At 43.8% G+C, this 22,077-nt stretch overlaps 1 protein-coding gene and 1 pseudogene across 1 annotated transcript in view; both read right to left on the bottom strand.

Annotated features, from left to right (window-relative positions):
- The window catches only part of LOC126427130 (protein twist-like), a 191,073-nt gene that overhangs the window by 98,045 nt on the left and 70,951 nt on the right, over window positions 1-22,077 (bottom strand). Inside the window, exons 3-4 of the mRNA XM_050089355.1 lie at window positions 21,947-22,069; window positions 9,292-9,711 (exon numbers count right to left, since the gene is read on the bottom strand). Of these exons, the coding sequence (XP_049945312.1) occupies window positions 9,292-9,711; window positions 21,947-22,069 (543 nt within the window). The remainder of the gene's footprint in view (window positions 1-9,291; window positions 9,712-21,946; window positions 22,070-22,077) is intronic.
- On the bottom strand, window positions 6,668-6,785 carry LOC126427563 (5S ribosomal RNA; annotated as a pseudogene).

Raw genomic sequence — 22,077 nt, forward strand, 5'->3', positions numbered from 1 at the left:
CATACAAGAGTCAAGATTTCCAAAAGGGAACGGAACTTCAAAAACGTTAAAAACATTTGTTTTGACAGAGGACAGAGAAAGTGCGTGATTGTGAAACTGCTGCGTTCATTTGCTGCAGCTCATGTGACACACCATTACGTTTTCCTTGGGAGCGGTCACATTCACATTCATACGAATACCTACATCGGGCAAACAGGCACATCTCACTCACTTACCAGTCGTACAAAGTAGGTGCGCCGGTAAGACATTCCTATCATGTGACACACGTACTGTCCCTAACGCCGTCTCTGACACACCACATGTATTTTTCGGTGGACGATTCGGTTGATTTGTCGCATTGTCATCAAACGTTTGCGGTTCCCATTCGAGAGCAACTTCCTGTCGGCTGCCATTGGAGTAGCTGTGCAGAATCAAATGTTCAAATGTGTGTGGAATCTTATGGGACTTAACTGCTGAGGTCATCAGTCCCTAAGCTTACACACTACTTAACCTAAATTATCCTAAGGACAAACACACACACCGATGCCCGAGGGAGGACCCGAACCTCCGCCGGGACCAGCCGCACAGTCCATGACTTCATCGCCCTAGACCGCTTGGCTAAGACCGGCCGGAGTGGCCGAGTGGTTCTACGCGCTACAGTCTGGAATCGAGCGACCGCTACGGTCGCAGGTTCGACTCCTGCCTTGCGCATGGATCTGTGTGATGTCCTTAGGTTAGTTAGGTTTAATTAGTTCTAGGCGACTGATGACCTCAGAAGTTAAGTCGCATAGTGCTCAGAGCCATTTTTAATCCTGAGTTAATAACGAACATCAAAACGGATACGCGCATTAGTGAAGACAGGGTTGTCGTAGTGAGATTAAATATTGTAATCCCCAAATCCTCCAAAAACAAAAGGAAAAATATACCTGTTCAAAAAAGGGGACAAAAATTCACTGAGAGACGAATTCCTGGGGGGCAAATTCAACTCCTTCCAAATTAATTTCCTTAAATTCAGAGAAGCAGTATCGGCAGCAATTGAGAGATTTGCACCGAATAACTTAACAAACTGCGGAGCTGATCCTCCTTGGTACACAAAACGGGTGAGAACACTGTTGCAGAAACAACGAAACAAGCATGGTAAATTTAAGCAGACGGAAAATCACCCACATTGCTGATCATTTACAGAAGCTCGAAATTTTGCGTTGACGTCAATGCTTCCACAAGGAAACTTTGTCTCGAAACTTGGCAGAAAATCCAAAGAGATTCTGGTCGTATGTGAAGGATGTTAGAGGCAAGAAACAATCAGTGCCTTCTCTGCACGATAGCAATGGAGGTACTATCAAAGACAGTGCAGCCAAAGCAGAGTTACTAAACACAACCTTCCGAAATGCCTTCACAAAAGAAGACGAAGTAAATATTCCAGAATTCGAATCGAGAACAGCTGCCAACATGAGTAACGCAGAAGTAAATATCCTCGGAGTAGTGAAACAACTTGTATCAATAAAAGCAACTCTTCTGGTCCAGACTGTATACCAATCAGGATCCTTTCGGAATATGCTGATGCATTAGCTCCATACTTAACAATCATATACAACCGTCCCCTCGACGAAAGATCCGTACCTAAAGACTGGAAAGTTGCACAGGTCACACCAATATTCAAGAAAGGTGGTAGGAGTAATCCACTAAATTACAGGCCCATATCGTTAACGTCGATATGCAGCAAGATTTTTGAACATACATTGTGTTCGAACACTATGAATTAACTCGAAGAAAACTGTCTATTGACACACAGTCAACATCGGTTTAGAAAATATCGTTCCTGTGAAACACAACTAGCTCTTTATTCAAATGGAGTGCTGAGTGCTATTGGCAATGGATTTCAGATCGATTCCGTATTTCTGGATCTCCGGAAGGCTTTTGACACTGTACCACACAAGCGGCTCGTAGTGACATTGAGTGCTTGTGGAATATCGTCTCAGTTATGTGACTGGATTTGTGATTTCCTGTCAGAGAGGTCACAGTTCGTAGTAACTGACGGAAAGTCATAGAGTAAAACAGAAGTAATTTCTGGCGTTCCCCAAGGAAGTGTTATAGGTCCTTTGCTGTTCCTTATCTATACAAACGGTTAGGGAGACAATCTGAGCAGCCGTCTTATGTTGTTTGCAAAGGACGCTGCCGTTTTTCGACTAATAAGTTCATCAGAAGATCAAAACAAATTGCAAAATTATTTAGAAAAGGTATCTGAATGGTGCGAAAAGTGGCAGTTGACCCTAAATAACGAAAAGTGTAAGGTCATCCACATGAGTGCTAAAAGGAACTCGTTAAACTTCGATTACACGATAAATGAGTCAAATCTAAAGGCCGTAAATTCAACTAAATACCCAGGAATTACAAGTAGGAACAACTTAAATTGGAAGCAACACATAGAAAATGTTATGGGGAAGGCTAACCAAAGACTGCGTTTTATTGGCAGGACACTAAGAAAATGTAACAGACCTACTAAGGAGACTGCGTACACTACGCTTGTCCGTCCTCTGTTAGAATACTGCTACGTGGTGTGGGATCCTTACCAGACAGGACTGACGGAGTATGTCGAAAATGTTCTGAGAAGGGGAGCACGTTTTGTATTATCGCGAAATATGGGAGAGAGTGTCACTGAAATGATACAGGAGTTGGACCGGACATCATTAAAAGAAAGGCGTTTTTCGTTGCGACGGAATCTTCTCACGAAATTTCAATCACCATCTTCCTCGTCCGAATGCGAAAATATTTTGGTGACACCGACCCACGTAGGGAGGAACGATCACCATGATAAAAATAAGGGGAATCAGAGCTCGTACGGAAAGATATAGGAGTTCGTTGTATCCGCGCACTATACGAGATTGGAATAATAGAGAATTGTGAAGGTGGTTCGAAGAACCCTCTCCCAGGCACTTAAATGTGATTTGCAGAGTATCCATGTAGATGTAGGTGAAAGTAAGTAAGTCGTTTTAAACCGTTTAGGTAAAGAAGAAGTAGTACTCGAAAATGGTTTTCACTTCGTCTTTCATACTCCAAATGGTGGAAAGAGAGAGACACACAAACGATCTGTGACAGACGAGAATATTATCATCTGTTGGGATGGAGAGGATATGGAATTTCCACGAGAGTGACGTCCTTGAGCAAGTAAGAAAACTTAAAGTGTGCCAGCTAACTTCTTTTTTTTTTTAAAGTGAGTGGCGTAGATACAATTATGAAAAGGTAATTATTCTTTGATATTTTCAGTTTTGAACATGGCTGTTATTCAGCAAACAAGGCACTAGTTTCAACATAGTATTAAGGAGCCAACTAGTTGCACATAAACGGAAGGTACATTGACCTAGGTTTTCTTTGCCCCTGCCAGTGGGTGTCTTCATCACAATAAATTATGCTAAATCGTAAAATTACATTGCTAAAAAGCAATAGTGAGAATCTGCAGCAGCTGTGCTCATGTCAAAAGAAAAATATAACACTCTAGCCTTTTTACTTGTGACACGAGCACAGCTGCTGCAGATTCTCACTATTGGGTTTTAGTAATATAATTTTACGAGCAGCTACGGTCTTGACTAGAATGTGCAACCGGTTAAATGTTTAATCCTACGTGCCCGTATGGCGACTCCGAAAATTTTGAAACCACTCATAAACTGTTCTAATCTGAGGTGCAGAGTCACCGTAGTGTTTATTAAGCTTCTCTTTAGTCTCCTGAGGCGTTTTGCATTTCATAAAGTAATGTTTAATCACCACACGAAATTGTTTTTCATCCATTTTTTGACAATCACTCGACTTCCTTGATTCACAGGAATGCCGAACACAAAAAAAAAAAATAGACCAATATGGCTGAAACTTGGCGTGCGTTCTTTCCAAAGATGCTGCTAACGAAACATGACATCGATACGCGCCGGTGGTGCCATCTCTCGGACTTTGCACGGACTTTCCAAACGCCCCTCGTATGTTGAAACTCTGATATTTGGATTATTCCTCTTACGAATGTTCTTGCTTCTTGCATGGAGAAAGTGTGGTGTCACCGCCAGACACCACACTTGCTAGGTGGTAGCCTTTAAATCGGCCGCGGTCCGTTAGTATACGTCGGACCCGCGTGTCGCCGCTGTCAGTGATTGCAGACCGAGCGCCGCCACTCGGCAGGTCTAGAGAGACGTCCTAGCACTCGCCCCAGTTGTACAGCCGACTCTGCTAGCGATGCTACACTGACAAAATACGCTCTCATTTGCCGAGACGATAGTTATCATAGCCTTCAGCTACGTCATTTGCTACGACCTAGCAAGGCGCCATTATCAATTGCTATTTATCTTGTGATGCATGTACCGTCAGACAGATGTTCACCAATTATGGATTAAAGTTAAGTATTCCAGAAGCTACGTACTATTTTTGCTGCTATAAAGACCTTGTCCTGTTCCAGACCTCACGCCATCCTGCGTGAGCTTAAACGCGTGTCCTTCGGCCTCCCGTCCTAGTGGATTGGCTGTCTTGCCAGTCCACAACAGAAAGGAAATACGATGTATCCTTCTACAGTAATAATGAAAACGATCTGTGAGATTATTGACACAATGAAGGGTTTTCTTGTGAGATTTTAAGGAACAAAGAGCCTTGAGCGTTGAAAAAGTTTCGCGAGATTGTAAATAACGTATATACGCTAATTAACTGGACTGTTAGAATAAGCTATAACGCAAGCCAACATTTCTTTCCTTTCCTTAATCAGATTATAGATTGTTTCTTTTATTTTAAAATTTTACTTACAGCCTCTAGGCGAACGAAAATCAATACAAGAGAGTTTTGCTGTTGATGTAAGCAAGTTATTGCAAATCGGACCACATGGGTCAAATATGGTGCCAATCACGTGTTTAGTTTCAGAAATAAGCGTAATATAGCATCTATTTACCGAGTAAGTAAACTGAAAAGCCGTACCAAGAGAGTAATTCATATTGTAGTAGTTGGCGTACGTTTTTCTTGTAAGATTACAGGTATCAGGAAGTGCGCCAGATGGATAACTTCGATTAGAAATATCCGCACTCTTCCCTTTATGTATGTAGGAACTCTGGCCTCCCAGCAGATAACACGAGAACTGCAACAGCACATTTTCAAAAATTTGTGACATATTTTATCTGCTCTCTATGGATTTGAGAACTAAACACCGTCTGTCCAGTGAAATCTAGGTTTTAAATTTCTCTAAAATATCGTTATAGCAGGAAACCCTCTTTATTTACTTTGGATACACGTTTTGGCCCAGTGTCCTGGCGACCAAATTTAAACATTCAGCACACAAAATACTTAGTTCACTTCGCGGACGGAATTCGATTCACACTAGGTTTCTTTTTGTGATCAAGCAGGAGGTTATGGTAGGACTACGTAGTTAATGAGAACTAATAAATGTCTTTTAATCGTTCATTGTAATGTTGTAGAAGGGATCTTGGTAATATCAGCTTGGGTTCCAGAGGAGTCTCGGAACACTCGAAGCAAAACTGACCCTACGTCCTTATCTTAGAATGTAGGCTGGCTGTGTTTACAACAGCAGTTTACACCATCGACGAGACCAGGATCAAGAAAACTAACAGATCAGTCTTACCTGCAAATACAGAGCAGGCATATTCAAAGAGGAGAGAAGAGAAACCTGGAGGATAAGGAAGATTTTAAAATTGAGCTAAACGTTTTACATGTACAAGTATGAGAAGAAAATCTTTGAACATCATTTTGTCTGTTTTACATTTTTTACGTTATTAGAAGCCTTTTCTCAAAAAGTATACGCGCTAATTCTATGAAATTTTCAGTAACTGTTAGCAACGTGTTGCTGTCTCACTGGAACTAAGAAATACTAGATCCTGCAATTATTCTGTTTTTTAGATGATTGTATGTAGAAAAAAAATTCATTTTCGATGCGCAAAATTAAAAACTCTGTTAATGATATAATTTGCACCATAAATTAATAACTGTAGTTCAGTGGTCTTGTAAACTTCTCAGGCCCCTACAATAAAATTTTCAGATTAATTGCATGATTAGAATTTGAGTTACGGTTCTTTATAAAAAAAAAAGACAATAAAAAATAAAAAATTCAAACTTCTGGCATAATGTAAATCTTGCATATTTCATTGTATTTTTCACTTACAACACAGCTCTTTTGCTTTACACATGCAAAATTTTAGATTTGTACATCAATCAATATGGCTGTAATGATTTTTTAAATAAATGTTTGCGCTTTTCCGTTACATTCCCCCTTAAAGACCTTATTTTCAAAGTCATAATTTGCTACTAAAGGGACACGTAGATCATTATTTGACTAAATCGATAAACTGAATCGCTCTAGTCTTTATGATCTGCCGATTGGGGAATAATAATAGAGAATCGGATTTGGAGAGGAGAGGTGTAGCACTGTCGGTAATATTGCAGTGGAAGTGTTACAAGTGGACACATGCTGATGTATCAAGGAGGCAAATTTGTTGATGGAAGAACGTGAAAAAATCAGTCCTTGTAAGGCCCAATGGTACCGACCGGCCGCCGTGTCATCCTCAGCCCATAGGCGTCACTGGATGCGGATACTGAGGGGCATGTGGTCAGCACACCGCTCTCCCAGCCGTATGTCAGTTTGCGAGACCGGAGCCGCTACCTCTCAGTCAAGTATCTCCTCAGTTTGCCTCACAAGGGCTGAGTGCAGCCCGCTTGCCAACAGCGCTCGACACATCGGATGGTCACCCATCCAAGTGCTAACCCAGCCCGACAGCGCTTAACTTCGGTGATCTGGCGGGAACCGGTGTTACCACAGCGACAAGGCCGCTGGATACTGAAGGACGTGAGGGAAGGAAAAATTGGTGAGAAGACCAAAAGATCAGTTCACTAAACAGGTCCTAGTTGAGATAGGCTGCTGTAGTTATGCAGAAATGCTTGCACAGGACAGAGTACCGTGGAGAGCTGCGTCTTTGGACTGAAGACCACAGCAGCAACTGCTGATATACCAGATTGTCATTAAAGCTTCTACATATTCATTATAGTTGAAATTCATACACTTTCATTCCCAAGACAGACAAAATAAAGGCAAGGGTAGAAATCTTTAGCTGTGTACTCTTACTCACACAGCCATATGGGAGTACACATTGAATCAGACAAGTATTGATACATGGAATTGTCCAGCAGTGGTAACAGAGATGTCATTCTACCCCTTCATAATCCGCACTGCCCACATGCCAGCCCATCATTTTTCACATTTACTGTACTGTATCCAGTCATCATCAAAATCATATCCCCACTCTGGGCACATTCTTTTTTTCTGTCTGAAGATCTACGAGCAAATGCATTTTTACAGAATGAGGTTCTTCTGTGATCTAGAAGATCCTCTTTACTTTTCCTCTCTGTCTTCCGTTTTTCTTCTCCTCCTTAATCTTCTGTTTCAGTTCGGGAACTTTGTCCACCAGCGACAGGAGAAGCATATTGAATTTTTAGTCCATACACTTCGTTCAGTCGACTGGCGACAATTCTAGCTGGGGCCAGATGTCAGAAACGGACGTATTCACTAGTGCGACTGCTGCAGTGACTTCTACACACATCAAAAAAAAAAAAAAAAATTGCATCACCCCAGTTCGCAGAACTCCTGAAGATAGACCTTCACTGTGGATATTACACCACAGACATAGTCCCTTTGACTGTTCAGTGATGTCACTAAACCAGCCCAAAGATGAAACAACCATGCATGAGCAGCGCCTATTAGACAGAGGGGGTCCGACAGCCGATGTCCCAGACATTCCACCAGGAAGGAGGTACACGACTCGTGTTGTCTGTAGTTCAAGCATGCCTAGACGGTCAGTACCGCGGTTCGATCGCGTCCGCATTGTTACTTTGTACCAGGAAGGGCTCTCGACAAGGGAAGTGTCCAGGCGTCTCCAAGTGAGCCAAAGCGAAGATGTTCCGACAGCAACGCCACCATGTTGAATGATACCTTTCTTGCAGCCACAGGACGTCGTGTTACGACTCAAACTGTACGCAATAGGCTGCATGATGCGCAACTTCACTCGCGATGTCCACTGCGAGATCCATCTTTGGAACCACGACACCGTGTAGTGCGGTACAGATGGGCCCAACAACATGCCGAATGGACCGCTCAGGATTGGCATCACGTTCTCTTCACCGGTGAGTGTCGCACATGCTCTCAAACAGACAATCGTCGGAGACGTGTTTGGAGGCAACCCGGTGACGCCTTAGACACACTGTCCAGCAAGTGCAGCTAGGTGGAGGTTTCCTGATGTTTTGGGGTGGCATTACGTGGGGTCGACGTACGCCGCTGGTGGTCATGGAAGGCGCTGTAATGGCTGCACGATACGTGAATGCCATCCTCCGACCGATAGTGCAACCGTATCGGCAGCATACTGGTGATGCAGTCGTCTTCATGGACGACAGTTTGCACCTCCTTTGTGCACATCTTGTAAATGACATCCATCAGGATAACGGCAACGCTTGACTAGAGTGGCCAGCATGTTCTCCAGACATGATCCCTATCAAACATGCATGGGATAGATTGAAAAGGGCTGTTTATGGATGACGTGACCCACCAACAACTCTGAAGGCCAAATCGCCATTGAGGTCAATCTGGACCAATAGTGCTTTGAATGTGTGGATAGTATGTCACGATGAATACAGGCATGCATCAAAGGAAGAGATACTGGGTATTAGAGGTACCGGTGTGTACAGCAATCTGGACCCCTACCTATGAAGGTCTCGCTGTATGGTGGTATAACATGCAATGTGTGGTTTTCATGAGCAATAAAAAGGACGGAAATGATGATGATGTTGATCTCTATCCCAATTTTATGTGCAGGCTGCGGAACTCTCGGAATCGAGGTGATGCCAAACTTTGTGATGTGTGTAGCTCTGCCATAGAAATTTCTGGCTGACTCTACTTTGGTAGACGACTGTGTCCAATCTTTTTATCACTCTCCGTAATCTGGACTGCATCTTCGTTTCCTGCTATTAGACGATAAGGAACAGAATACGTCCATCGAATAAACGTCAGAACCATGACGACATATGCCAGTTCTTTTAAATGGGTTTGATGCCTTCTCTTATATAGCTGTCTGGAAGTTCAACTCCACCACATGGCAGACTGGCAGCTGTTACCTTGTACACAAGGAAGCAATCCCATGTAGACTTAACGGCCAATGCAATAAATTAACCTGCTCTAATAACAAGGTGTGCCTGTTACTTTCGATACAAACAGAAACGCTTTCCTTCCGAATGCTAAAACAGAACTGGGCAGCAGTATAAAATGCCTGGTCTAATGTAGAATCGTAGAATTACCTGCAGAGACTGGGCCGACTTGGACCTCCTGCTACCCGATGAGGACTTTTGCTGGTGGTGGTGGTGGTGCTGGTGATGATGATGGTGGTGGTGGTCGTGGTGCTGGTGATGCAGTCCCACCACGCCCTGCTGCTGCAGGTGGATGTCGTGGTCTGCCGCGTGGAGTCCAGCAGGGGAGTCCACTGCGTGGTCTTGAGAGGGGGACCCGGGGCTCGTCATGCCCTCTGCTTGATGGTCATGGTCATGGTCGTGCTCGTGCTCGTGGTGGTGGTGGTCGTGCTCATGATCGTGGTGGCGCTGGTCACGATCTTGATCGTGCAGGTGGTGTTCATGGTCGTGATCGTGGAGGTGCGGGTGGTGGAGGTCCGCTGGTGGCGAGTCAGGCCCGAGCTTCCGTTTCCTCGTCGACCGAAGAGCCTGCTGGAGAGACAGACGGATCTTTTGGTATGATTGGACTTGACTTCTTCTACATCTACGTCAACAACCACATACGCACTCTGCAAAACACCGCATGGCGCATGGCGAAGGGCCTCTCACCCTACAAGTTTGTGAGGTAAATTCATTTTCAAAGGTCATCACATGGTCTGAGCCGACTGGTTAGTGATTCTCACTAATCACTACCTACTTCCTCTGTGACTACCATCCTACAGTTATTTACCCATTGGAGGCAAAATTTGTTTGTCAGGAAGGGCAAAAACTAAAACGATTATATTGTTGTTGTTGTGGTCTTCAGTCCTGAGACTGGTCTGATGCAGCTCTCCATGCTAGTCTATCCTGTGCAAGCTTCTTCATCTCCCAGTACCTACTGCAACCTACATCCTTCTGAATCTGCTTATGTACTCATCTCTTGGTCTCCCTCTACGATTTTTACCCTCCACGCTGCCCTCCAATACTAAATTGGTGATCCCTCGATGTCTCAGAACATGTCCTACCAACCGATCCCTTCTTCTAGTCAAGTTGTGCCACAAGCTCCTCTTCTCCCCAATTCTATTCAATACCTCATCATTAGTTATGTGATGTACCCATTTAATCTTCAGCATTCTTCTGTAGCACCACATTTCGAAAGCTTCTATTCTCTTCTTGTCTAAACTATTTATCGTCCACGTTTCACTTCCATACATAGCTACACTCCATACAAATACTTTCAGAAACGACTTTCTGACATTTAAATCTATACTCTATGTTAATAAATTTTTCTTCTTCAGAAACGCTTTCCTTGCCATTGCCAGTCTACATTTTATATCCTCTCTACTTCGACAATCATTAGTTATTTTGCTCCCCAAATAGCAAAACTCCATTACTACTTTAAGTGTCTCATTTCCTAATCTAATTCCCTCAGCATCACCCAACCTAAGTCGACTACATTCGATTATCCTCGTTTTGATTTTGTTGATGTTCATCTTATACCCTCCTTTCAAGGCATTCGGCATTGCGTTCAACTGCTCTTCAAAGTCCTTTGCTGTCTCTGACAGAATTACAATGTCATCGGCGAACCTCAAAGTTTTTATTTCTTCTCCGTGGATTTTAATACCTACTCCAAACTTTTCTTTTGTTTCTTTTACTGCTTGCTCAATATACAGATTGAATAACATCGGGGATAGGCGACAACCCTGTCTCACTCCCTTCCCAACCATTGCTTCCCTTTCATGATTATATTATGGGTTGGTAAAACTCTGGTTTCCCCCTTCAACCTAGACGAGTTCCGTTCTTTGTAGTTTTTTGCGTTTGATGCTTACTTCGTGAGATATTTGGCCCGATCACGATCAATGGACCACCCTGTAATATATACATACCAAGATGCTACTCCAGGCGGGTGTTTAAATGAATGTGCGCAACGGAAAATAATAAACGCTAAAATGATGACTTGGCCCTGAAGCAGATCTTAGGATCTCTTAATGCTCTTTTTTATATATATAAATTACAATCTAAACATAAATGAATGATGAAGGCAACTAATACTAGTAAATGATAAACGTTGTTGTTCAATATATTTATTATAAATTAAAATCGACCCTTTAAGTACAATTGTCTATATTTCCTAACTAAAATTATTAATCAATTGCCCAACTCTGCCCAATATTATGACTGCGCAGTCTAATATCACCAACGCGAAATGACTGACATCTTCTGCGTAGCAAACACTAGGAGAAACTACTTTCGAGGATGATCTTTGGTGGTGTGGGACCTCAGTGGAAATAAACTAACGTGATCACAGCTGTTAGCTTTTATAGCCCTAATAAGCCGAAGCAATTTGCGGTATCCCCGTGTGAACTGCGTCCGGTGCGTCGAAGTGATGGTTCTCGTACGCGTCTGCGACGATGGAAGAACTCCAGCCACAAATAAACTCTTTCGAACACTAGGACGGCACAAGGCGGTCCTCTGACTAAGACACTAATACTGTCTTCTCCTCTCTGTGTTCTACAGACGAGAAACGCCAGCTCCCACCCTCAAGGACGGAGTTCAGATAACGTCTCAACGTAAGTATTGGCAGAGGAAGTGCTCTCAATTGCTGAACGCTGCGTACTCAAGGACGACTTCCAACCCGGAGGTGAAGTCCAGAATCGTATAGGTTCGCAATAGTACAGTGACTGAATGTTCTAACTAAAAAACTCTACTGAGAGCAAAGACAGCAAGTCCGTCTGTACCAAGAAGGCTGATATAGCTTGACCGTCACACACGGGCGCTCACAACGGAAGACCTCGACTCTCCACCACTGGCCTCCCAGAAAGGCTCGGCTCCCCACCACCGTAATTCCGAACACGAATCATATTCCCGAAACCACGGAATATTCTCCCACTCTACAGATTCTTCCGAACGCCGACCAACCATATTTTAGTATTTTGTCGTCCAGCGCGGAAAGTTTGCGAGGAAAAATCTATACTCGTACAATGGTACGCTTGTGATTAAAAATCCTTGCAAATAACCCAGCCTGAGTGGTTTCCGAGGTGCCGCTTCATCTTTCCTCTCACCTGCGTCCAAGATTTGCAGAGATCCCGGTTATCCTTCCGGTCCTGCTACAATAGCGGCCGGTCGGCACTCTATTGTGCTCCAGAGCTCAGGTGCCACGACGTCTGTCTAGCTACTTTCTGTGTTTGAACAGAGCTACTTGCTGAAACTTCCTGGCAGTTTAAAACTGTGTGCCCGACCGAGACTCGAACTCGGGACCTTTGCCTTTCGCGGGCAAGTGCTCTACCAACTGAGCCACCGAAGCACGACTCACGCCCGGTACTCACAGCTTTACTTCTGCCAGTACCTCGTCTCCTACCTTCCAAAGGTCCCGAGTTCGAGTCTCGGTCGGGCACACAGTTTTAGTCTGCCACGAAGTTTCATATCAGCGCACACTCCGCTGCAGAGTGGAAATCCCATTCTGGAAACATGCCCCAGGCTGTGGCTAAGCCGTGTCTCCGCAATATCCTTTCTTTCAGGAGTGCTGGTTCTGCAAGGTTCGCGGGAGAGCTTCTGTAAAGTTTGGAAGGTAGGAGACGAGGTACTGGCAAAAGTAAAGCTGTGAGTACCGGGCGTGAGTCGTGCTTGGGTAGCTCAGATGGTAGAGCACTTGCCCGCGAAAGGCAAAGGTCCCGAGTTCGAGTCTCGTCCGCGCACACAGTTTTAAACTGCCAGGAAGTTTCATATCTGCACACACTCCGCTGCAGAGTGAAAATCTCATTCTAGAGCTACTTGCTGTGTTTACGCAGGACCAACACTCCTGTGCGGGCCTTCCACCCAGCGCTTGAGTTCCACGTGCCGCTTCATTTCCACTGGCGTTCCAACCACTACTAGTATAGGCAATCATTCATTACGCCGTTTTTATAATAAAGACATTCCGCCACCTTTCATGCAATAAGCATTAACAGTTAATTACAAGGCGTATGTGACAATGTCAGTCTCCTTTAAATATTCATATATACGATGTACAAACTATCAAATGATACCTAATTGTGGTTGTAGTTCACGGCAAAGTATGTGGATGAGTGCTTGTGAGGTGCGAAATTACAGCCACCTTACTATATATATATATATATATATATATATATATATATATATATATATATATATATATATATACCGGGTGTCCCAGCTATCTTGTCCACCCAAAATATCTCTTGAACAATAACAGCTATTGGAAAACGACTTTCACCGGTATCAATGTAGGGCTGGCCCATGAATGTACATATTTGGAAACCTTCTAAAACGAAAGCATATGTGATTTTGAACACAAACTTATGTTTTTTAAACGGACCTCCTATATTTTTTCTTCAGCAATCCATAGCATGACAAAGCACATACACAATGGCGTTGATTGCATCGCAATATTCCCATTACATCCCGAGATATTAAGACGCGAAGTTGACGCTTGAAACACCCGACATGCGCTGCTAGCGCACGTCCTGAGGCTCAGGCGTGAACCCCATGCTGCCCGTAATCGCAGCAGGATGGCAGCAGACCGTATTATTCGTTTCGGACCTCTTGATAAGTATGGAAGTGTCATTACACATGTCAATCACATCGCGATTACGGGCAGTATGGGGTTCACGCCTGAGCCTCAGGACGTGCGCTAGCAGCGCATGTCGGGTGTTTCAAGCGTCAACTTCGCGTCTTAATATCTCGGGATGTAATGGGAATATTGCGATGCAATCAACGCCATTGTGTATGTGCTTTGTCATGCTATGGATTGCTGAAGAAAAAATATAGTAGGTCCATTTAAAAAAAACGTAAGTTTGTGTTAAAAAACACACATGCTTTCGTTTTAGAATGTTTCCAAATATGTACATTCATGGGCCCCAGCCCTACATTGATACCGGTGAAAGTCGTTTTCCAATAGCTGTTATTGTTCAAGAGATATTTTGGGTGGACAAGATAGCTGGGCCACCCAGTATATATATATATATATATATATATATATATATATATATATATATATATATATATATTAGCATACGAATTATTTGATATACATGTTTAACTATAGGAATGGCATGTGGAAATGTGAATGTCTTAGGATAATTGCAGCCAAAAACTTTCGTGGATGTTATATGTTCTTAAAGCGATGAACATGCATTTTGCTCATTGATAACAAATGTTTTACTGTGCCCCAGGGTACAACCACGATAATAACACGTCAATAAATGTGCACGTTCAGTATTCGAACTTGGACTGGAAGGTCATTCGAATTTCTTTCCACTCTTTTCTAGATGGTAAGGCCTACTAGGGATCCCTTTGTTCAGTAATTAGTTTGTTTATATTATATTCCAGCACCATAAGCCACCATTTAACAGGCCTACAATTAATCTTCATGCAGGCCAGCAGTGAGACAGTGATGGAAGCAAAGAACACAGAGTACCTCTTGCATAGACCTAGGAAAATCAAGTACCGCCTTTTTACTCTCCTGTTTATTTGATTTGTTGTAGTGAGCATTTGTCGCCAATAGTATATTATATTAGTAACTGTTTCCCAGATTTCTAAAACTGAAGAATATAGTTATCAGTTCTAATATCGTGTCTAATGAAGAAAGGAATATTTCCAGATAGCGAAATTCGATAGTAAAGCCGCCTCTGTGGTATAATGTGCAGTGCACCAGCTTGCAAGACAAAGAGGTGAACCGGATGCATGTAGAGCACAGCTACCACTCACGTACACTATGTGATCAAAAGTATTCGGACAGCCCCAAAACACACGCTTTTCATATTAGTTGCATTGTGCTGGCACCTACTGCCAAGTACTCCATACCAGCGACCTCAGCAGTCATTAGACATCGTGAGAGAGCAGAATGGGGCGCTCCGCGGAACTCACGGACTTCGAACGTGGTCAGGTGATTCGGTGTCACTCGTGTCATACGTCTCTGCGCGAGATTTCCGCACTCCTAAACATCCCTAGGTCCACTGTTTCCGATGCGATAGTGAAGTGGAAACGTGAAGAGACACGTACAGCACAAAAGCGTACAGGCCGATCTCGTCTGTTGACTGACAGACACCGTCGACAGTTGAAGAGGGTCGTAATGTGTAATCGGCAGACATCTATCCAGACCATCACACAGGAATTCCAATCTGCATCAGGATCCACTGCAAGTACTATGACAGTTAGGCGGGAGGTGAGAAAACTTGCATTTCGTGGTCGAGCGGCTGCTCATAAGCCACACATCACGCCGGTAAATACCAAACGACACCTCGCTTCATGTAAGAAGCGTAAACATTGGAAGATCGAACAGTGTAAAAACGTTGTGCGGAGTGATGAATCACGGTACACAATATGGCGATCCGACGGCAGGGTGTGGGTATGGCGAATGCCCGGTGAACGTCATCTGCCACCGTGTGTAGTACCGACAGTAAAATTCGGAGGCGGTGGTGTTATGGTCTGGACGTGTTTTTCATGGATGGGGCTTGCACCACTTGTTGTTTTGCGTGGCACTATCACAGCACAGGCCTACATTGATGTTTTAAGCACTTTCTTGCTTCCCAAAGTTGAAGAGCAATTCGGGGATGCCGTTGGCAGCTTTCAAAGCGATCGAGCACCTGTTCATAATGCACGGCCTGTGGCGGAGTGGTTACACGACAATAACGTCCCTGTAATGGACTGGCCTGCACTGAGTCCTGACCTGAATCCTATAGAACACCTTTGGGATGTTTTGGAACGTGCCAGGCCTAACCGAGCAACATCGATACCTGTCCTCAGTGCAGCACTCCGTGGAGAATGGGCTGCCATTCCCCAAGAAACATCCCAGCACCTGACTGAACGTATGCCTGCGAGAGTGGAAGTCGTCATCAAGGCTTACGGTGGGCCAACACCATATTGAATTCCAGCATTACCGATGGGCGGTGCCACGAACTTTTAGTCATTTTCAGCCAGGTGTCCGGATACTATTGAGCACATAATGTATCTTCCTTCGCGTTTCCATTTCACAGTCACACCACCAGCATTCACCAACAACTCTCCAAGACTTGAGAGCAGGGCGTTGTCAAACCTGTATTGCTGCCATAGGTGGCCACATTCCGTACTTAGCACATTAACCAGTTATCGGAATGTGTGTACAAATCGGTGAAATTGGAAAAAGACGAAGAACATTTTTGTCTACCGTTACACATGTTGCAGTTCATTACGTTCTGTATCCTTTACATTGTTTCTACTTTACTGTCACCTGTTTCTACTGTTCTGTGGCAAAATAAACGCAACCTTGCAAAATTTCCGTTCGTTGCTTTAATTTAGGACGCCTGTGTATATGTGTACGTGCCATCTCGGTCTCATTACAGCTTGAAACAGTTGAGTTCAAATGGTTCAAATGGCTCTGAGCACTATGGGACTTAACATCTGAGGTCGTCAGTCCCCTAGAACTTAGAACCACTTAAACCTAGCTAACCTAGGGACATCACACACACCCATGCCCGAGGCTGGATTCGAACCTGCGACCGCAGCAGCGGAGCGTTTCCAGACTGAAGCGCCTAGAACCGCGCGGTCACGACGGCCGGCTACCTTTAATACTCGTCGATTTAATTTGTGGTTAAGTAATTAATCGCATGAACTGTGATGGTACTTTTATCGTATGCTGCATTCGTTTATTTACAAATATGATCAGTTGCTTTCAAAGATTGCCTATATGTAGCATCTGTGCCTTAGGTATTACGTCATTGCTCAAAGCCAACGAGTGGATCTGATACTATAATTGGTCTGCAATTGCAATCTTTTAAATTGAGGAGGCAAATCTGTCACTCTAAATGGGATTCATGGAATTAAAACATTTGTTCTTTTACCTGTGATACCAATTTGCAAGCGTGTACCGTTCTACAGTCTGGTTGCGTCAAGGTTTCGTAATAAGAGGAGTGGAACACGAACCTTTAACGTGAGTTCACGAGAAGGCACTCCCCACAATAATTCGAAAGAGTTAAGACACTCTATAGGCTACGTGCTGTGACGTCAGCTGGCCCCACATGTCTGCATCTCCACGTAAGGATAGCCTGTACTGTACCCCCCTGCACCCACTGTTTACCCCAACGTGCGACAATGCGGAATGTGCAGAATTTCTTCTTTCATTGTGTGTGGAGGATCGTGGGAGAGCATGCATCTATGCACTGTGCCGTTTAAGTAGCTATACATCCTTTTTTTTTAAGATACTAGGGCTGTTCAACAAAGAATCATCATAATGATGATAATTGGGAAGGGAGTGAGGCAGGGTTGTAGCCTATCCCCGATGTTATTCAATCTGTATATTGAGCAAGCAGTAAAGGAAACAAAAGAAAAGTTCGGAGTAGGAATCAAAATCCATGGAGATAAAATAAAAACTTTGAGGTACGCCGATGACATCGTAATTCTGTCAGAGACAGCAAAGGACTTGGAAGAGTAGTTGAACGGAATGGACAGTGTCTTGAAGGGAGGATATAAGATGAACATCAACAAAAGCAAAACGAGGATAATGGAATGTAGTCGAATTAAGTCGGGTGATGCTGAGGGAATTAGATTAGGATATGACACACTTAAAGTAGTAAAGGAGTTTTGCTATTTGGGGAGCAAAATAACTGATGATGGTCGAAGTAGAGAGGATATAAAATGTAGACTGGCAATGGCAAGGTAAGCGTTTCTGAAGAAGAGAAATTTGTTAACATCGAGTATAGATTGAAGTGTCAGGAAGTCGTTTCTGAAAGTATTTGTATGGAGCATAGCCATATATGGAAGCGAAAGATGGACGATAAATAGTTTGGACAAGAAGAGAATAGAAGCATTCGAAATGTGGTGCTACAGAAGAATGCTGAAGATTAGATGGGTACATCACATAACTAATGAGGAGGTATTGAATAGAATTGGGGAGAAGAGGTGTTTGTGGCACAACTTGACCAGAAGAAGGGATCAGTTGGTAGGGCATGTTCTGAGACATCAAGGGATCACCAATGTAGTATTGGAGGGCAGCGTGGAGGGTAAAACTCGCAGAGGGAGTCCAAGAAATGAATACATTAAGCAGATTCAGAGGGATGTAGGCTGCACTAGGTACTGGGAGATGAAGTTTGCACAGGATAGAGTAGCATGGAGAGCTGCATCAAACCAGTCTCACGACTGAAGACCACAACATCAACAACAATTTTTTTGAAAACATTCCTTTACTCATCATCATAATTTTGATGGTCCTTCTCAAAGCAGTGTCCCATGAATGTGATGCACTTGTCCCAGCGTTTCTCCCAGTCTTCAAATATATGATGAAAACAATTTTTTGACAGGTTCTTCAAAGTCGCCCCCGCAGCCTTCACCACTGCTTCTGATGATTGATAATGTCTCCCACGAAGGCGTTTCTTTATGTTAGGGAACAGAAAAAAAGTCACATGGGTCTAAATCCTGACTATAGGGAGGGTGAGGGACCCACTTCACGTTGATTTTTTTGCAAGATATTCAGCAACAACCCTGGCAATATGCGGCCGAGCATTATCGTGGTGCAGCATCCAGCCGGCCGGTGTGGCCGTGCGGTTCTAGGCGCTTCAGTCTGGAACCGCGTGACCGCTACGATCGCAGGTTAGAATCCTGCCTCGGGCATGGATGTGTGTGATGTCCTTAGGTTCGTTAGGTTTAAGTAGTTCTAAGTTCTAGGGGACTGATGACCACAGATGTTAAGTCCCGTAGTGCTCAGAGCCATTTGAACCATTTGCAGCATCCAGCCTGCTTCATGCAAATACGGTCTTTTGCACCTGATATGGACTTGCAATGATTTCAGGACATCCCTGTAGTGTTGTCCAGTTACTGATGTGTGTGGAAGCGCAACATGCTGATAAACCATTCCATGAATATCAAACAATGATATGACCGTAACTTCCCCAGCAGAAGCAAACAAAAAGATGGTCCAAATGGCTCTGAGCACTACGGGACTCAACATCTGAGGTCATCAGTCCCCTAGAACTTAGAACTACTTAAACCTAACTAAGCTAAGGACGTCACACACATCCATGCCCGAGGCAGGATTCGAACCTGCGACGGTACCAGTCTCGCGGTTCCGGACTGAAGCGCCTAGAACCGCACAGCCACCGAGGCCGCAGGAAGCAAACACTTTTGCTTTTTTTGGTGGTTGGTGATGATGGAGATTTCTGCACTGAGCTTTGCTGTTTGCTCTCAGAGTCAAAATCATGTAGCCAAGTTTCATCATCATTGATTACATTTGAAAGAAACCCCGCATCTTCCTCTAACATCAATTTTAACTGCATGCACACCTGCACACGAATGTCCTTTTGTTCGGGAATCGACAGTCTTGGAAGCCACCGTCCACAAACACGTGCCATGAGTAATTTTTCTGTCACCAACGTGTGGGTGGCACCCAATGAAATATTCAGTATTTCAGAAAGTGGTCTTAAGGTAACTCGTCGACCTTCTCCCACAATAACAGCAACAGTGTTGATGTTTTCTTCCGTAAGAGCAGTAACTGGAGCACCGGGTCCACCTTCCACTGAAATTGATTGTCTCCCCTCTTTAAACATTTTAAACCACCTTCGAGCTGTGCTGTAGCGAAGAACAGAGTCTGTAACATTGTACAGGCCTCAGCGGAAGATTTGTTGAGACGAAAGCAGACTCTTTCCTGGCGTGTTACCTCCATTGTAGCGAATGGCGATTCTGAACATGTCTGACCTTGCCTGCCTCTCACAGGCGGGAACCAGGAGTCCCAACAATGAAACTGCTACGGCGTGTTTGTTGCGCATTAAGCTGACAGAATGTCGTTAAGATTAAATTTTAGCGCGAGAAATTATGACCATAAAAAATTATGATCATTCCTTGTTTAACAGCCTCGTAGTTTATGTTCACTGATGTAAAAATTATGCCCCCTTCTCTACTTCCCCTCTTAGGGGTCGATATCTTTTTATTTAATTTTTTTTTAATATTTAAATCCCACTACTTCCGCAATCATCAGCCATGTCTCTGAGCACTATGGGACTTAACTTCTGAGGTCATCAGTCCCCTAGAACTTAGAACTACTTAAACCTAACTAACCTAAGGACATTACACACTTCCATGCCCGAGGCAGGATTCGAACCTGCGACCGTAGCGGTCGCGCGGTTCTGGACTGTAGCGCCTAGAACCGCTCGGCCACTCCGGCCGGCAATAATCAGATATGTTCCTAGCCAAATTGCAGAACGCATTTCTCATTTCCTGATGTAATTCCTTCGGCATCATCTGACATAATTAAAGCACATTCCTTTACCCATCTTTTACTTCATGTTCATCTAATGACCTCTTTCAAAGACAATATCCATTCCCTTCAATTGATCTTCTAATACCTTTCCCATCTCTGACAGAATTGCAACGTTTTCAGCATTTCTCAAAAGTTTTATTTGCTTTCCCTGATCTTCTACATCTATATCTACATCTACATCCATACTCCGCAAGCCACCTATCGGTTCTCCCTTCTATTCCAGTCTAGTATTGTTCGTGGAAAGATAGATTGTGGGTATGCCTCTGTGTGGGCTCTAATATCTCTGATTTTTTCCTCACGGTCTCTTCACGAGATATACGTAGGAGGGAGCAATATACTGCTTGACTCCTCGGACAAGGTATGTTCTCGAAACTTCAACAAAAGCCAGTACCGAGCTACTGAGCTTCTCTCTTGCAGAGTCTTCCACTGGAGTTTATCTATCATCTCCGTAGCGCTTTCGCGATTACTAAATGATCCTCTAAAGAAGCGCGCTGCTCTCCATTGGATCTTCTCTATCTCTTCTATCAACCCTGCCTGGTACGGATCGCACACCGGTGAGCAGTATTCAAGCAGTGGGCGAACGAGTGTACTGTAACCTACTTCCTTTGTTTTCGGACTGCATTTCCTTAGGATTCTTCCAATGAATATCAGTCTGGCGTCTGATTTACCGACGATTAATTTTATATGGTCATTCTATTTTAAGTCAGTCCTACTGCCTAGTCCCAGATAATTTATGGAATTAACTGCTTCCAGTTGCTGACCTGCTATATTGTAGCTAAATGATAAGGGATCGTTCTTTATGTGTATTCGCAGCACATTACACTTGTCTACATTTAGATTCAATTGCCATTCCCTGCACCATGCGTCAATTCGCTGCAGATCCTTCTGCATTTAAGCACAATTTTCCATTGTTACAACCTCTCGATATACTATATCATCATTCGCAAAAAGCCTCAGTGAACTTCCAACGTTACCCACAAGGTCATTTTTATATATTGTGAATAGCAACGGTCCTACGACACTCCCCTGCGGCACACCTGAAATCACTCTTAATTCGGAGACCTCTCTCCATTGAGAATGACATGCTGCGTTCTGTTATCTAGGAACTCTTCAATCCAATCACCCATTTGGTCTGATAGTCCATATTCTCTTACTTTGTTCATTAAACGACTGTGGGGAACTGTATCAAACGCATTGCGGAAGTCAAGAAACACGGCATCTACCTGGGAACCCGTGTCTATTGCTCTCTGAGTGAGTTCAGTTCCCTTCTCAAATCTCATCTTGCTCAATGTACAGATTGAATAACATCAGGAATAGTTACAAACCTGTCTCCCACCTATTACAAAAATTTAATTATTTTTCAGGTTTACAGGGAACACATATTGTGGAAAAACTATGATAGAGAAGAAAACGGACGTGAGATACGGATTCACGCAGAGATTAAGCTGTTGCCAAACAATACGTAATATAAATTTCTACACCAGTGACAGTTGTTTCTTCACTCACCTGGGCCTCGGAATGCTGAACTCCGGCTGCTGGCTGCTGCTGGTGATGGAGCACCTCCTGGGGCTGGTGATGCGCTGAGCCGAAGTGAGCATCGTCACCATCTGGTCCCGGCTGGTGCACAACCTGATAGG

The sequence above is a fragment of the Schistocerca serialis genome, chromosome 11 (assembly GCF_023864345.2).
Source record: "Schistocerca serialis cubense isolate TAMUIC-IGC-003099 chromosome 11, iqSchSeri2.2, whole genome shotgun sequence".
Taxonomy (NCBI): domain Eukaryota; kingdom Metazoa; phylum Arthropoda; class Insecta; order Orthoptera; family Acrididae; genus Schistocerca; species Schistocerca serialis.